At 42.8% G+C, this 18,469-nt stretch overlaps 1 protein-coding gene across 7 annotated transcripts in view; it reads right to left on the bottom strand.

Annotated features, from left to right (window-relative positions):
- Nucleotides 1–459: 459 nt before the first annotated feature.
- gabpb2b (GA binding protein transcription factor subunit beta 2b) overlaps nt 460–18,469 on the bottom strand; it is a 57,534-nt gene continuing 39,524 nt past the window's right edge. For 6 of the 7 annotated variants that reach the window (XM_072548960.1, XM_072548957.1, XM_072548956.1 and 3 more), the window contains exons 6-9: nt 17,191–17,304; nt 14,642–14,821; nt 11,948–12,060; nt 460–5,214 (exon numbers count right to left, since the gene is read on the bottom strand). In XM_072548960.1, the coding sequence (XP_072405061.1) occupies nt 4,912–5,214; nt 11,948–12,060; nt 14,642–14,821; nt 17,191–17,304 (710 nt within the window). In that variant the 3' untranslated portion in view covers nt 460–4,911. The remainder of the gene's footprint in view (nt 5,215–11,947; nt 12,061–14,641; nt 14,822–17,190; nt 17,305–18,469) is intronic. The other variant, XM_072548955.1, reaches the window with a different exon arrangement.

Here is an 18,469-nt window from a genome sequence, read left to right as displayed (position 1 = left end):
GTGTGAGCGAACAGATACAGAGTGGATAACTGGGAGATTTCCACTTTGATGGCCTGTTTCCACTCAGTAGGAATTCTAGAAAAAAAAATGGAAGCAGGTGATTATCTGAATGGCAATAAATTGAGAGGGGAATTTGTAATGAAATACACCACTGAAAATAAGCATAAAGGTGAAGCAGGCAGTGAAGGTGACAAATGGTATGGTGGCCTTCATCACAAGAGGATTTGAGTACAGCAACAGGGATGCCTTGTTGCAATTGTACAGGGTCTTGTTGAGACCATGTCAAGAATATGGTCTCCTTATCTGAGGAATGATGTGCTTCCTATGGAGTGTGCAACAAAACTTTACCAGAGGGATTCCTGGGATGGTGGGACCGACATAGGAGGCGAAATTCCCTTGCATGGGATTCAGAAGAATGGTTTTGGTGTGGAGGGGTGGGGGTGGGGGGGGGGGGGGGGGTAGAGAAGGGAGCCCAAAACTAGAGGGCGTAAGTTTAAGGTGAGAGGGGGAACAACTTAAAAAGGACCTGAGGGGCAGCTTTTTCATGCAGAGGGTGGTGCATGTCTGAAACGAGCTGCCTGAGGAAGTGGTGGAGGCTGGTACAAATACCACATTTAAAAGGCATATGGATGGATAAATGAACAGGAGGGTTTAGAGGGAAATGAGCAAGTTGGAGTACAAGTTGGAAAAGTTGGAGTTCCTAGTATAAAAGACTCAAGATTCATATACAAATGACCCTTTCAGTACAAAGAGACATGTGGCTTAGCAGAAAGTGGCAGACAACATGCAGAGTTAATGGAGAGAAAAACCGACAAGATCACCATCTCAGAGTTAGGATTCAATCAAGAGAGATCGAGAGCAAAAAGAGAATAAACAAAATTAACTGATACAGAAAAAGCATGCAAAGGAGGGTGCGAGGAAGTGAAAAGCCCACAGAACATACTAGCTGTACCAGGACCAACACACACTGTGCTGGCTCTAAACCAGCACACAGCTGCAAACAAATGGGTTGGATAAAGTCGAGTTCTTTCAATACCGTATCAACAAAAGAAAATAGGAGTAAACCATTCAGCGCCTCCAGCCTACTTCACCATTCAAGATCAAGGCTGACCCAATCATTCCCTGAAACTCACTTTTCTGTCTGCCCCTGACTCTGTAGAAAATCAAAAATCTGTCTGCACCTCTGCCACTATCTCAGAATAAACTCTCCAACTCATCCTACCCAAAGTGCTCTGCACTTCCATGTCACACAACACGGTGGTAAATAGCTTAAATTCTGTGAAACCACAGAGCAGTCACATGAATGTGGGTTATCTGCCTTTCCCCAGCAACCAGTTCAGAGCAAGACCGAGAGCCATTGCACTGATCTATTATTCACAACTCTACACAGATTGATTTCTTGCCAGCTCCCAGAGCCCATTAATACTCAATCTAGTCTTTGTTTTGGTTTCCCAGAGGTTGGGTGAAGAAATGTTAGGACCAATTTGTTGGGGAGGCAAGGGAGGAATGAGAAACAAAAAATGCTGTTATTTTTCCAGAGACAACAACATGTTTAAAAGAGTTACAGAAAATGTTTAAATAACTTATGTTACATCACTGATTGGTAAGTACCAAAAGTCAAAAAGTGGAAAGCATAATTACACAAGTAACCAAGTAGGAACCCCACTTTACTGCAAGTAACACGCCCCCCCCCCCCCCCCCCCAGAGCGAGTTTGGGACAAGTGCGTGCAGAATGGTCCATGTGACAGTGAGCCAGAAGCCATCTGCTGTTTAATTTCAGTCAGGCAAGGGGGCGGTTTGAATGAGCAGGAAAATTAGATGACCATAACCCAGATAGACTGTGTTTTCAAAAAAGCAGCTGCTCAACAAGCAGATAATCTTATAGAAAATGCCCAGCGGTTGATGCAACTTAAAGAGGAAAAAAAATACACAAACACAGAGTTATGACCAGCTTCGTGCCTGGAGTTTGGGGAAGTCAGTGACCCCTCCAAATGAAGATTATAATCTGTAAATTCAAATACTGGGACAACATTGAAGCAGTAGCAGAAGACAGGATGAAGCATTATGCTGGCATTTGTTTTTACTTTCACCAGTGACTTGCATAGACAACCATCTTATGCGACCTTAAAGCCATTTTGAACAACACTGCACCCATTTCATTCGAGTTTACTGATGCCAGGCGGGCCAGCCATTATGAAAACCCTGACGGCTGTTTTGAAATGACCCACTGTGCTCTTCAACAGGACATTACAACTTCCACGTGACCAGATTACCATATCTTCGCTGAAAATTAAATCACAAGACGACCCTAAATACACATCTGAAGAGAAGACACCTTTTTAAAACGGTGCTTTAATATAACCAATTGCGTAAACTGAATATTCAGTTGTAAAATAACTATGAGGCACAACCTTAGACAACAGTAAAAATGATTTTAAAAATACAAATTTCTTCTTTAAATATAAAAAAGGGTCGAGAAAATTATGCGAGACCCTGGCTGTACAGCTAATGCACAATGCAGCTGTAAATGAGAAAAGCAAACCTGTCCACAGGAAGGTTCATTAGAAAATAAATCTATTAAAAATGTGATCACCTTCTGAAATTTAAATGAAAGGACACCAAAGCAACAAGGTGTTTGAAGTGCAGTTGTTACGTAGGCAAGGTATCGTATAGGAAGTGCTCTCCACCATGTCTCAGACACAATTAAATGCTGCATAAATGACCACCTTTTCGTCACCAAGTTATGTCGTTTGACAATCTCAACTCAATTGATGCTCTTCAGATCTCACTTTACAGACCAGCTTCAGTTAAAAGGAGACACTGGGAAGCAAACAGAGATTTCCCCCTCTGCTACTCATTTATGTCAGGGGAATTATCCCACAAACATCACTCACATCCAAGTGCCTCATGAGCAAAGAGGCCATATCTGTGCAGGACCAGCTGTGAATATTTGGCATACAGTTCCAAATAGCAGGGCACCAGAATGAAGCCACATCCTGTCCCTGCCCAACATCCAGGCATCGAACTGGATTGAAGGCCCACATAAGACTTGGTACTTACCTTCAAATTATCAGGTAACTTCAAGTCTATGTTTCAAAAGAGTAAAGGGGAAAGTTACTTATAAATTCTAACGTCTGCCCACAGAGGGGACCTACTTCAGCAATAAAGCAAACTTGATTTATATGAAGGGATACTGACAAAACTGATCTAAACTTCAGGTCTTTGAACCTGGAGTTTCGGGTCCTTGGACTCTATAGTGATGTGGCTGTTGTTGGATAGAGTACAAATCCAACAGGTCTCATTTTAATTGGGATCAAGGAAGACAAAATGCTCAAGGTGGATATATCAGCCGCTTTCTCATTGAGGGTTCACCAGCCCTTTGAACTGTTCAGGAGTCTTCAGGAAGAGAAAAAAAGATTATCTTCCGGAAAATTTGCTGCAGCAGCAGCTAGGGGAAGAATCACAGGAGTTTAAAAAACACCATGATGCACTTGTTTCATTTACTTTGACCATCTTTGTTAATTAATTATGCAAAATCTTGGAGATGCTGGTAAAATAAAGGGCGTTATAAACAGGAAGAGAAAACCTTTTGCAAGATGCCTTGGCACTTCTGCCAATTCCAAGGCCATGTGATGGAACCCTCCACAGCCAGAATAGAATCTTCTGAAGCTTCAAATTAAACTGGAACACTGAAAACAGAATAGGGGAACGGGCTGAAGAGGTGACATTTCAATCTTAGACTTTGTCTCAGTATCTTCTGAAATGAAACATCCAAAATGGTTGAAAACCCCTGAAATGCTGACAACTAAGGAGTGGTCAGCACCTTTACCTTTGAACGTTGCCTCCATAACAAGTTACTGCACTTCAGAGCAGGCGAAATGCTTTGTGGCATTTCTGAGCAATGTGAGAAGGTGCTAAATGAATGCAAATCTTCACAGACTCTGAAGGTCAGCAGCAAACAGCAAACTCCCTGTCTACCTACTGGCAGAAGTTCAGAGGGGAAAATTACACCTGTCAGAAAGATACCTCTGCGGGAATACAGACAAAGGAATTGGTACATAAAAATACCAAATAATATTACCAAAACGATTTTTTAAAAGTCTCTATTAGTGGACTCTCTTTGCCCCCACGCTGCTCACAAACTTAAAATATTCTCTTTACCAGATGAATAACTGATTGCATATTGCAGTGTGGGAAATGCTCAACAGTTCAAAATAATTTAAAATTACCCATAGGAAGATTTTGTACTGTTTGTTTCTTTCTCCGTATTCAAGGCAAAAGGACTCTACTACATATTTTTTTTTTGAAATTATTAAAATGCAGACATAACATCGATGGCCCGGAGAAGACATACACCAAGAGGTCATGGTGCCCAGGTGTGTAGATGTATTAGTTGCAGGGCCCGCGTCATTTCGCCAGCCTTGCCTCTCGGTGCTTTCGCAGCAGAAACAAAACAACGTTGACGTTGAAGCCGTTTAATTTCCATCCTTCCCTCTTTTCACTTCCCACCAAACCCCTGCAGTCAAAACCATAACCCCAATGGAGTTCAAGCTGCTGGATATTCTCCTGCTTGGACGTGAATTGGAGTATCGGGATTCTAACAATGCACTTAGCAACACCCAACATCCTCCCATCGCTCCCCATTTTCTGAAAATCCAGGGGGAAAAAATTGTACCTGCTAGCGTTCAAAGGTTTCCTGGTGTCGAGTTCCAAGAGGAATTCTTGTGCAATCATAAAGTGATCGTCTGTGTTTGGGGTGTGGCAGTGACCAACAGCTTGCCCCGGAGCTGTACTTGACATGTGCGCGCGAACACAGGCGCATCAAATTTGACAAACAAAATGCATCAGGGAGAAGGTTTTGAAGGTTGGTGTTGTGGGGGATGGGGAAGTGGGGGCGCTGAGAGGGAGATTTTACGAAGTCACTGTTTCTGTCGCCATGTCAGTAGGCTGTTCCATTGTTTCCACCGTGGTCTCAGGACCTTCCAGCTCTGCTGCCATGGTGATCACCGTGCCAGTGCCATCATCTGTGACCTCCTCTACAACAGTGATCTCCTCGGCTGTGGTGTGGAGCCTTGCAATAGCCTCCAGTCTCATGCGGTACTCCTCTGCTTCCTGTTCCTTCTTCATCAGCTGCTGCCGGTACTCCTGAGCTTTCCGGTTTGCTTCGTGGAGCTGCTTTTGAAGTAGTTCCCTCTCCAAGCAGTCATTTGTGTCCTGAAACAAGAGACCATCAATAGTAGCGGTGACATTCAGTCCCTCAACCACTGAAGCACAGTGGCAGCAATTTGCACCATCTCCAGGACGTACTGCAGCAACTCAGCAAGGCTGCTTGGTCAGCACTTTCCAAACCTGCGCCCCCTCTCGCCTGCAAGGTCAAGGGTAAGAGATGCATGCAAAACCATTACTGCAAGTTCCCCTCTGAGCCACACATTATCTTGACTTGGAACTTTCTTTGCTGTGGCTAGGTTAAAATCCTGGAACTCCTTCCCTAACACAGGGGAGGGGAGGCGATGGCGTAGTGGTACTAATCGCTGGACGATTAATCCAGATAACATTCTGGGGACCCGGGCTCAAATCCCACTGTGGCAGATGGTGGAAATGGAATTCAACAAAACATCTGGAACCAAGAATCTAACAATGACCATGAATCCATTGCCAACTGTCAGAAAGCCCTTCCAGTTCACTAATATCCTTTAGGGAAGGAAACTGCCATCCTAACCTGGTCTGGCCTATATGGGTCCGCAGGCCCACAGTCAATGTGGTTGCTCTTAACTGCCCTCTGGGCAATTAGGGATGGGCAATAAGTGCTTCTTGGACAGTGACACCCTCATCCTGTGACTTAATAAAGAAAAAACCCTGCACCTTTTTTGGGAGGGGGGGTGGGCGGGAAGAGAGAAAATGAGAGACTTACAATATATGGACTGTAGCAATTCAAGGCAGCTCACTACTGCATTCACAAGGGGCAATTATAGATGGGGGATAATTGGTGGCCTTGAAAAATATGTAAGTGAATGATTTCCCCAAGTTATTTTCTTAGAGAGCAAGCAGTAAAGCGACAGCGAGATTGGAACATGCCAATGGGATTTTAGGAGTGAATCAATAAGACTTGGTTTCATCTTCCCTTTATCCATACATGCTTTCCTGACCTGCACCTGCTGCTTTTAACATCAACGCCTGTCGAGCTGCTTAAAGAGAGTAATTTCAGGAGATCCAAGATTGCGGCGACTCAGCAAGTCTGAGTCTATAGTGCTCTTCCCAATACCTAGGCAAAGTGGGCCACCCTCCTCGACCACACTCACCAAATCAATTAAAAATAGTTTTTACTTGATGTAATTAGTGGTTTAGTACTAAATTTAAACAGTTCAGTCTCCTGTAAAAATGACTAGGGGGAAAGGAGCCTGCAGGAGCCCCTCCCTCACCCTCCCCAGCTGCAGCAGAGGCATCCGCAGCCACCCGGGGGGACTTACCTACGGTGGCGAGCCTCGCGGAAATAATCTCCAAACTCGATGCGAAGATCGATGCTTTCATTGAAGAGTCCAGAAATCGATGGAATTCATTCTCGGCCGCGCTACAAAAACATGGCCGAGACATTGAAGAAATTGAATGCCGAGTCAGAGGGGCGGAGCTAAAGGCCGCGGACCTCCAAGGTCATTGTAAAAATCGGCTGTGGATTGGGTCCGGACTCTCGGGCAGCAAGTCCGGACCTTAGAGAATCACACTGACGACCTCGATTCTTGAGGTCGTCGAAAAAATATTCGTTTGCTGGGCCTTCCCAAACAGGAAGGAGGGGGCCAGTTTACAAGGTTCCTTGAACAGTGGCTTCCGCAGTTATTGAATCTGCAGGCTGGATCAGGCCAGGTAAAGGTGGAACGGGCCTACCGGGTTGTAATACGCGGGCCCGGCTCGAATCAGCATCCCGCCCAGTCCTGTTGCGGCTGCAGAGCTATAACGTGAGGCAGATGCTCTTGGAATCCTCCAGAAATCTTGGGAAAATCCCCAAGCCATGACTTATAAAGGATCCAAGATTATGTTATTTCAGGACTTTTCCTCAGCTTTGGTCCGAAAGAGGAAGGCATTTGATGAAGCAAAGAAGCGTTTAAGGGATTTAAACATTCAATACTCCTTGCGCTACCCAGCTATACTACGCTTCAGCCATGAAGGGTCCGTGTATAACTTCAGATCACCGGAGAAAGCCAAGGAACTTTTGGACTCTCTTAGACACATTATAAGAGTTAATTGATGTTGTTTTGCCCTACCCCCACCCCAGTTTACCCCCTTTTCTCTTTCCTTTCATTACCTTACTGTTTAATATTATCTCCGGGGGGGGAGGGGGAAAGAGGGGTTTATTTATTCATCCTTTACTTAGCGATTTTATTTCCCCCCTTTTTTATATAGGCCAGGGGGTCTAGTTAATGTAAATGGCCGGGGGGGGAAGAGACGGTGGCAACCTTATCTTATCTTTGTCCTTGGGAGCGGGGTTGTTTTCCCCTGTTATTTTGTATAAATATTTAATTATTATATGCTGAAACTGTAATTTTAGAGTCACATATGTTCATATATGGTATTAACATTACCAAATATATCCAGGTGTTGGTGTGGGGGAGGGGGGGGGGTAATAGGATACTCACGGTTAGTTTTAGTTCAGTAGTATACTTGAATTTTCTTTATCCTATCGTGGGGTGCCTGGGTCAAGGGTGGGGCACTGGTTGGGAGAGGTTATGACAGGTATTTTGGAAAGGAAGTGATGCCCCCTGGGAATAAGTTTAAATCTTTGTTTAAATAAGTTTTATACTTTTTTTTTACTATTTAGAAATACTTTTTTTTATTATATTGATCTGAATGTACTAAAGAGCTTTTATTTTTGTGAATTTTATATGCTCGGGATGTTTTGGATAAATATGGGTTTTGTCGTGATTTGATGTTAACACATTCCGAGCATGTATATCACTGCTCAGTTTGTGTGTCATCTGTTGGGTTTTTTTTCCTCTTGAATAATGTAAGAATTTTAATGATACACTCTGGTTAGTTGTAAGTTAGATGAGTAGTTAGTTGAGTTTTGTCTTTTTTCTCCTCTTGGTATTTCTTTTTTTCTTGTTTGATAGACTTCGGTTATCATTTATTTAAGATTTAACTGTATGTCAATGTTTATACTTGGGTTTTTTTTTAAAAGTTTTCTTTTGTAATCTTGTAAAAACATGCTAAATTTTTAATAAAAATATCCAGAAGAGTAATTACATAACTGTTTGACAAACAGTACCTCCGTTTTCCATAAATGAAAATTAAACTTCAAAACTGTGGGTCAAATGCGCTTTCCAACTGCATTTTTTCTGTCATAGGAGAGTCCAACTGTTACTCATTTTGATCAGAGTATTTGTGAAAGCAATCTGCAAAGAGCATTTCGATTTAGATTACTTACAGTGTGGAAACAGGCCCACACCGACCTGCGGAAGCACACCCACCCAGAACCATTCCCCTACATTTACCCCTGCACCTAACAATTTTAGCGTAGCCAATTCACCTAACCTGCACATTTTTGGACTGTGGGAGGAAACTGGAGCACCCAGAGGAAACCCACGCAGACACGGGGAGAATGGGATTGTGTGGAATTGAACCCGCGTCTCTGGCGCTGTGAGGCAGCTGTGCTAACCACTGTGCCACCGTGCTGCCCAGCATTATTTTTCAGAACAACCCATTTTCCCTACAACATAGACCAAATCCTTGTTATCGTGGGGGATAGACACATGGAATTCCCATGATAACAGAAATTGAGGATACTCCCACCCTGTAACTTTATCATACTCTGACCAACAAAGGAAAGCATACCAAACACCGTTTTCACTATCCTATTTACCTGCCACTCCATTTTCAAGGAGCTATGAACCTGCACTCCAAGGTCTCTTTGTTCAGCAACATTCCCTAGGACCTTAATAGTAAGTGTATATGTCCTGCTAAGATTTGCTTTCCCAAAATGCAGCACCTCGCATTTATCTGAATTAAACTCCATCTGCCACTTCTCAGCCCTTTGGCCATTTACAAGGATGTTGCCAGGGTTGGAGGATTTGAGCTATAGGGAGAGGCTGAACAGGCTGGGGCTGTTTTCCCTGGAGTGTCAGAGGCTGAGGGGTGACCTTATAGAGGTTTACAAAATTATGAGGGGCATGGATAGGATAAATAGGCAAAGTCTTTTCCCTGGGGTCAGGGAGTCCAGAACTAGAGGGCATAGGTTTTGGGTGGGAGGGGAAAGATATAAAAGAAACTTACGGGGCAACTTTTTCACACAGAGGGTGATAAGTGTATGAAATGAGTTGCCAGAGGAAATGGTGGAGGCTGCTACAATTGCAACATTTAAGAGGCAGTTGAATGGGTATATGAATAGGAAGGGTTTGGATGGAGATGGGCCGGGTGCTGGCAGGTGGGACCAGATTGGGTTGGGATATCTGGTCGACATGGACGGGTTGGACAGAAAGGTCTGTTTCCATGCTGTACAACTCTATGACTGCATGGTGAGAATGGACAGGTTCACGAGGGAAAAATAAAAATTTAGGGTCACTTTTGTGACAGCGCGGATCTGCAGACACTAAGGAGTGTATGCAGCAATTACATATCCAGCTCAAGGTGGCTGTAGGCATCAAGCAAATATGGTTGGAGAATCCAGGACATTGGGCACAGTCTCAGGATGAGGAACTGATCATTCAGGACTGAGATAAGGAATTCTTCTCCGAAAGGGCTGTGGAACATTTGAAATTCTCTCACCCAAAATGTTACGGATGCTTCACAGTAGAATGTGTTTAAGGCTGGGCTAGATTTCTCTTGTCTCAGGGAATCGAGGAATATGCAGGCCAGGTGGTAGTGCGGAGGTAAAATGCAAGATTAGCGGTGTTGTACTGAATGGTGGAGCAGGCTTGGTAGGCCAAATATTCCCGCTCCTATTTCTTCTGTTCTTACATAAAAGAGTTTGGTATGGTAAATGTAGAGAAGATATCTCCAATTATGGGTGAGACCAGACCGAGATAGCCATTGATATTAGACATTCACTGATGCATTCATTTAACTATTCAGAAGAAAGGACTTGAGCCAGAAAGTGGGGAGACTGTGGAACACACTCCCACAGGGAGTGGTTGGTTGAAGCCAACAGCAGAGACGTATTTAAGAGGAAACTGGATAAATTCACGAGAAGAAGAAATAGGAGATGATGATAAAATAAGGTGAAGGTGGATTGAGAAGAAGCTTGTTTGAAACACAGGCAATGGCACAAAGCTGCTATGAAACTCCTTGAAACAAGGGTGGGTGTTAAGTTGCTCTACTACAGGGCATACTTTTAAGGTGAGGGAGTAAGAGAAGAAAGTTTTAAAAAGAACCTGGGGGACAACATTTTCACAGAGGGTGGTTCATACATGGAATGAACTGCCAGAAGCAATCAGTGCAGGTACAATTTCAACATTCAAAAGACATTTGGAGAAGTAAATGAATTGGAAAAGGTTGAGAAGGATATAGGCCAAACGCAGGCAAATAGAATTTGTTAGTTTGGAAAATTTAGTCAGCATGAATGAAGGAGTTGGACTGAAGGGTCTCTTTCTGTGCTGTATGACTCTATATCTATGACCTCTGTAGGTGCACAGTGTAAATGTCCTGCTGTATTATAGCATCATGTGGAGCATTGCAACACCCACATGTGAGATTGAGTTACCGGACTTCATTGAAGGAGTCGTGCCAGGTAGACAGCACAGTGAAGGCAGCATTTGGCATTCTGCCTTTATTGGTCAATGCATAAATAGGAGTTGGGAGGTCATGTTGCATCTGTACAGGACGTTGGTTAGGCCACTTTTGGAATACCACGTGTAATTTTAGTCTCCCTGCTAATAGGAAGGATATTGTGAAAGTTGAAAGGGTTCAGAAAAGATTGACAAGGATGTTGCCAGGTTTGGAGGGTTTGAGGTATGGGTTGAGGTTTTTTTTCCTTGGAGTGTTAGAGGCTATGGGGTGACCTTCAAGGTTTATAAAATCAGGAGGGGTATGGATATGGTAAATAGACAAGATCTTTTCCCCAGGGTCAGGGAGTCCAAAACTAGAGAGCATAGGTTTAAGAGGAGAGGGTAAAGATTCAAAAAGGACCCGAGAGGTAATGTTTTCACGCAGAAGGTAGTGCTTGTATGGAATGAGCTGCAAGAAGAACTGGTGGAGGCTGGTCCAATGACAACATTTGACAGGTATCTGGATGGAGACATGAATAGAAAGGATTTAAAGGGATATGGGCCAAATGTTGGCAAATGGGATTAGATTTATTCTGGTTGGCGTGGACGAGTTGGACTGAAGGATCTGTTTCTGTGCTGCACATCTGTATGATTCTATGACCTGTCAAGCCTTCAGAATTTTGTCTGCCTCAATGAGATCAACTCTCACTCTAAACACCAGAGAATATTGACCTGATTTACTCAGGCTCTCATCATTGGGCAACTCTCCTTTCCTGGCAAAGAATAAAATGAACTAAATTATTAGGTCAACCTTCACGTTTCTAAAGACAGGAAGCCCAGCCAGTGCAATCTTTTGACACCTGGTAAAACATTGAATTAATGGGAGGATAGCAGCAATGCAATGTGCATTTTGCTCAAGGCCTTTAGTATCTTGTTATGTATTCATTTTAAGGAGACCAGACCTGTACAAGAGTGCTCAAACCAAGCAATAGTACAAGCTTAACATAAACCTTTTGGCTCATCAGTTCTGTCCTTCTAGACAGGAACAACAGTGCTTTGTTTCTAAAAAAAAATTAATAAACTTTAATAAACGGCATTACTATTTTTAGGAAGCAGAATTGCCATTTTAGGTTACTTCACAGGTTCAACAACACTAACTCTGGTCAGTTGTGTGGGAATATTAATTTTCAGTAGCTCGAGTAGGTCAAAGCACTATTTTGAAACTAAATAAAACAACGTTTTATGCGCCACTTTACCTTCTCTATTGATTCGGAATGATTAAGGACTTCTTCCAGACACTCTTTCTTTGCTGGCATTTCTTCAGTGATGACTGTCTCTTCCTCAACATGGGTGGTTGGGAGGGTCAAAACTGAAAAGCAGGGACAGGATTCCAGTAAGAAATATTGTGCTGGCAAGCAGCACACTGTAATTAATCATCATTTCACCCCATCCGCTCCTCTCAAACAGGTCACTGATGATACTTGCCATACGGCTTTCTTTCATCTCTCCTGAAAATTGACCCCGGGGTGAAAACGCAAGGTAGCTCCAGCACCTCACCTGATTGTTTATCTTTCCCAAGTGAGCTCTGACAGATTACCATGAATTCAATTTGCATTTTGTTCAAGGCCTTTAGATTCTTGTTGTTATGTATTCATTCTAAGGAGACCAGACCTGTACAAGCGTGCTCAAACCAAGCAACAGTACAAGCTTAATAGAAACCTTTTGGCTTATCAGTTCTGTCGTTCTAGACAGGAACAACAATGCTTTGTTTCTAAAACAAATAAAACTAATCTTTTCTAAGTGAGCTCTGACAGATTACCATGCATACTATTTGATTAAAAAGGCATCACAGCAGAGAACAAAGAACAGAATAGCAAAGGGGCAAAAGTGAGGACTGCAGATGCTGGAAACCAGTGTTTAGATCACAATGGTGCTAGAAAAGCACAGCGGGTCAGGCAGCATCTGAGGAGCAGGGAAATCAATGTTTCAGGCAAAAGCCTGATGAAGGGCTTTTGCCTGAAATGTTGATTTTCCTGTCCCTCGGATGCTGCCTGACCTGCTGTGCTTTTCCAGCACCACTCTGACCAAAATAGCAAAGGACAGGCCCTCCAAGTCTGCACCGACACATGTTGCCCTTCCATACTAAAACTGTCTTCACTTACAGGGTCTGTTTCCCTCTCCTCCCTTCCTATTCATGCATTCGCCCTGGTGAAATGCTGCTATTGTGTCTGCTTCCACCACCACTTTTGGCAGCACGTTACAGGCACTCCCCACTCTTTGCATGAAAAGCTCAACTGGCACATCTCTTTTAAACTCCCCGTCCGCACCTTGAACTTGTGCCCCCTCGTAACTGAACCTCCATTCACAATCTTGTAAACTACTATCAGGTCACCCCCCAACCTCCTGTGTTCCAGTGAAAATAAACCCAGTCTTTCGAACCTTCCTTCAAGGCTAAAATCCCCCATACCAAGCAACATTCTGGTAAGGCTTTTCTGTACCCTCTCAAAGCATCCACATGCTTCTGGCAGTGTGGTGACCAGACCAAGTGTGGCCTAACTAAAGTTCTATAAAGCTGCAGCATAATTTGCCGATCCTAATACTCAATGCCCCTTCCAATGAAGGCCTAACATGCCATCGGCCTTTTTCATTACCTTATCTACCTACGCTGCCACCTTCAGTGAGCTGTGGACCTGCACATCCGGAACCCTCTGCATATCAAAGGTATTGCCATTCACTGTTTAATTTCCACCTGTACCTGACCTTCCAAAATGTATCACCTCACATTAGCCCGATTAAACTCCATCTGCCAACTTCCTGCACATGCCTCTAACTATCTACATCCTGCTGTATCCTCTGACAATTCTTGTCACAACCCTCAACTCTGCCAATCTTTGTGTCATCTGCAAACTTACTAAGGGTCAGCTGTGGTTAAAACACTCCCTGCACTGGACTTGTATTTTCCAGCAAGGCTGAGCAGATGGGTCATTCAGGAATACCCTATAATAGACGTCCTAACTCAAGGAAAACTGAGATTTATTTCTTACTCTGGACATTATGGCTGCAACGCATAGCGTGCTAACCAAAAGGGACACTGCAGAACAGGATTGCAATTGTACAAGAGCGATTTTCCCCAAGTGTAAACACAGACACCAGGTGAACATGCAAAGGTTGCTTGGTTTGGAAACAGGTCAGCCAGTCAGCCACCAGCTTTCCTGATGACACATAGGACTGGGTGAGGCAGTGAATATAATTTGTGTGTTTGACTCTGTGCAGTCACACAACAGGAAAGTTTTATTTTTCCAGCAGCTCAGCAGAATGAGGACATGTGTCACCAATGCTCAGCAGACCAGGAAATATTTTAAGTATTAATCCTCAAAAGGATAAAGAATGAGAAGATGCATTAGGCTTCATAAAGAACATAGTGATAATGAAAAAATTCTTTTTGCATGCAGCCAGTGTTTTGGGTTCCAAATGCACTGCCTGAGAATCTGGTGGGGGCAGAGGCTTCCAAGAAAGTAATGGAATGGTAATTTGAAAAGGAAAAAATATGCAAGGTTACTGGGAGAAAGCAGAGAATGACTCGAGATGAGTTCTTATTCAGTCAGTGGCACTGGGCCAATTAGCCGTATTCTGCATTGTAACAGTTCTGGTGACTGTCAATCTGCACTGAGTGGGGCAGTAGTTACCCCCTAACTCCTACAGGGAAGAGCAAGGAGAAAATAAAATCTGGATCTAACAACTTTTTTTTGTGATCTAAAGACCACTGCCAGAAAGGGCACGTATGAGAAACTGGTGTCTTCCAACAGTAGGCCCTTCAGATGCTGGGGAGAGAAATAGGCCAGGAAAATGAACGGAGAAAGAGTGGGCGAGAGGCTAACAAGCTTATTTCAGAATTTATGGGAACCCATGAAACCCAATTCTGGCTGCTATATGAATGATTCCTCGCCTACCTTGCTGTCCATCCTGCATGGTCACAATGAATGGCTGGCCAGTGTTAATGCCCGCTGGAAGGTTACCCAGCTGCACCCCACCGTCCGTCACTATGGTGATAACCCTCTGACCTCCACTGCCTACGACCTGCTGAATCGCCGAGTCGACCGAGTCTGCAGTCACCACTTCCTCCGTTGCAGCTGAAAACAGAAGAAAATAAAAGAGAGCCTCAATAGAGAGCCAGAATTTCAGAAGTACCATCCTCAAAGATGCAGCATTGCACACTCGCCATTTACCAGAATGTGGGCTCAGAGCACATCTTCTGCACGAGCTGGTAAAGAGTGCTATAAGTTGAGAAAAAATTGCAAAATACAGTAAACCAGTATTAAAGATAGAAGTTGCTGTAAATGGTTGGTCAGGATCTGAAAGAGAAAAGTGAAAGAAAATTTTCCATCTGAATACTTAAATAAGCTCTCTTTTCAGGCACTTTTTGGCTGCTGCCAACATTCTGGGAAAAATAATGAAGTGGTCATCTACTGGCAATGATGACATTTTCCAGAAATTAAAAGTAAAAGCTAGAAAAGCTATGAGTAATTACCCAAAATTGACCCAAGAAAATTCACTGGGCCGATACCAGAGATTATGGGACTGTCTCGGAGCAGAATGAAGTATACTGTCCGCACTTGAGAAAAGTGAGAGATGTTAAATGTTTCATCACATTGTGGATGCCAAGAAGCTGTTTCACCCTGATTAGAGTGCCCTGAATTAAGGGTCACAAGATCAATGAAGAAAATTAGCCATTTCACACAGAAATTTTTATTAAACGCAGAAGAATCTTTCGATTTCTCTATTCCAGTATTAAGTACTTTCAAGGCTAAGATTGACAGGTCCTTAGATGTAAAAAGAATCAAGGGACATGGTAGCGGGGAGAAAAATTATATAAAGTATCAACTGTAAACTTATCAAATGGTAGAAGAGGCTCAAAGGGATCCTAACTTCAGTCATCATGGCTACTGTCTCATTAAATATTTCTCAAAAATTATCATTCACTTAACACACAGGCATTCAGTTTCACAACCAGTAATATTGCAAACTTTAAAAAAAACATGCCAGCGTTGGACAAAGATTTCCCCGATTGAAAAAGCTACAAGCTTCACTCTCCCCCATCGCCAGTAGGCATCCCAGAGGTACTCTTTATTGAATAAACTCGGTCATCAATGCACAAGGAGGATCTCGAGGGCTCCAGCTAAACAGAATTACAATTAGAATTAAGCAATCCCTAGGTTGTGAACTGGTTCCATTCTTGATTTGGTTCGCAAGTTAATTTGTACACAAGTCAGAACACAATGCTGAACAATATAGAATATTAGTTTATAAGTACAGAAACATTTGTGGGTTGGATCTTTAAGATTATACCCCAGTATGGGATTGTGCTCAAACATATGAGTGTTTGTAAGTTGGGGATCCATGTACTGGCAAAATCATGTTGATGGTTGGAAAGTGGGAGCCCACTTCACTGACTGCTTCATTTCACTCATGTTTACTATTTACAGTCTGGTTTTGTTCATCAAATTATATCAACCTATCAGAAAAATATGGGAACAGGAGGTGGTGGGCCAATCAGCCCCCTTGGGCCTGCTAAACCATGTAATTAGATCATGGTTGATTGTTATCTTAAAATAGTCTCACATCTAGCAACACCAAAAATTTGCATCATAACCCCCTGTCAGCAGGGTCAGGGAAATCCTCATCTTTCTGCAGTAATTTGCATTGCCTGTCCTCAGCTCACACACTGCGAATATAAAACAAACATCAATAGGTACAGTAAATAACATTTACTCAAGCATCAAGAAACGTTATTGCTGGAATTTTAGCCTATGGGCAAACAAAGCCACAAAAGAAAATACTGAGGAGTGTTCTGGTACAATATTAATTGCCTTGGAGCCAGCCTTAGTTTATAATGAGTTTCACTTTTTTTTTGTTTGGTCATATTGTGGAGAGAAAATCATTTTCTCTCCCGCTGTGACAGAAATATATTAACACAAGCTGCAGAAGCTGTTGAACTCTTCATTCCAGGATCTGAGTGAATATATAGGGCAGCACAGCAAAGAGAATTTTTTGCTAATTAAAACAAGCGGTATCCACACTCTTCGTGAACGTTGCAAGATGTGTCATGATCATTTATAGAGTCAAAGAATCATACAGCACAGAAACAGATCCTTCAGTCCAACTCGTCCATGCTGACTAAGTTTCCCAAACTAAACTAGATCCATGTGCTGCATTTAGCCCAGGCACCTCCAGTAGCAAACTGGCCAGTTCCAAACTGTTCATATAGCATGACTGTTCAGAATGTTTTGTTTTAGTTGCATTGGTGGTATTAGTTCTACCCTAACTCTGCCTGTGCCACATTTACGTTCGAACTATGCACTCTCAACTGTTAAGGGGCAGTCTTTTAAATTAAAAAACTTATGGAATATTTACATATTCCAAATATATATGTATCATATATATATATTTAAAAAGGGAATCTTAAAATTGGCACACTTTACGATACATTTGTGGAAATTACCTGTACTTCGGGGTGAATTTGAGAGTGGCCCTGAAGCTTCAGCTAAAGCAGCCAGCGTAGCCAGTACTGAGGTTGTGGAGTTACCATACTGTACTGTGGATACACCAGATTCACCTGCAGAGGTAACGAGGGGTTAGACTCAGTACCAAACAAAGACATGAGCAACTAAGGATGGAAATTATGGAGACTCATTTTTTTAAAAAAAATCTTATATATGTAGTTTGATAAAGTGTGGCAAATATTCAATGCTGTATTACAAAAACAGCACAGGGTGCTGATGCATTTGACCATCTTATATTTTGCCACGGTTCAAAAATTACATCGAAGTAAATAGACTATTCTTAAGAAGTTGCAAATGACAGTTCAGTGCCAGTTATTTCCAACTCTGGAGACAGAACTTTTTCTGTACTATTGAGAAGAATACTATTTGGGCTCTCTGTGCTCTTCAAGATAACAAGAAAAAAAAAGTGCTGTACTTAGCCACAGAGATATGGAAGGCTACAGGGTTGATAGCTGGTCTGAACTAGTGGAGCAGCCACTGGCTGCAGTAGTCAGAGGGCAGAGTTAAAAAAAAGTCCAAATGAGTAATCCAGATCTCTAGACATTACCCTCACTCTTCTTTCCCCATACCCTTCCACATGGATAAATATCTAATAATATCCTCCTAGTCTTCCAGGAGACAAATGACATGTTAGATGAAGCACACTTGAAACTTCACATCAGCAAGAATTGCCATCACAAGGGGAAGGGACAATAGTTTTCTCTTTAAAAAAAGAGAAACATTCATCTTGAACTCACATGCTCGAAGGAGCTGTTGGGTAGACTTTGTTTTGATACATTGGAAGCAATCAAATCATTATCTTATACCTGATTATTTAAACATTCTCGTCCACACGCCATGGTCTAACTAGTTTTTCAACACTGAATTGTTCTGCACTTCACCTGAATCTCCACAGTATAACTTGCACTGCACTCCTGCAACAATCCATTGTGAGCTGCGCCTCAAATCAAAATAAGGCACACCATAGAGTCATAGAGATGTACAGCACAGAAACAGACCCTTCGGTCCAACCCGTCCATGCCGACCAGATATCCCAACCCAATCTAGTCCCACCTGCCACCACCTGGCCCATATTCCTCCAAACCCTTCCTATTCATGTACCCATCCAAATGCCTCTTAAATGTTGCAATTGTACCAGCCTCCACCACTTCCTCTGGCAGCTCATTCCATACACGTACCATCCTCTGCTTGAAAATGTTGCCCCATAGGTCTCTTATA

This window comes from Chiloscyllium punctatum, chromosome 28 (assembly GCF_047496795.1).
Source record: "Chiloscyllium punctatum isolate Juve2018m chromosome 28, sChiPun1.3, whole genome shotgun sequence".
Lineage (NCBI taxonomy): Eukaryota > Metazoa > Chordata > Chondrichthyes > Orectolobiformes > Hemiscylliidae > Chiloscyllium > Chiloscyllium punctatum.
The sequence above is the reverse complement of the archived record's forward strand: the minus strand, read 5'-3'. Positions and strand labels throughout refer to the sequence as shown.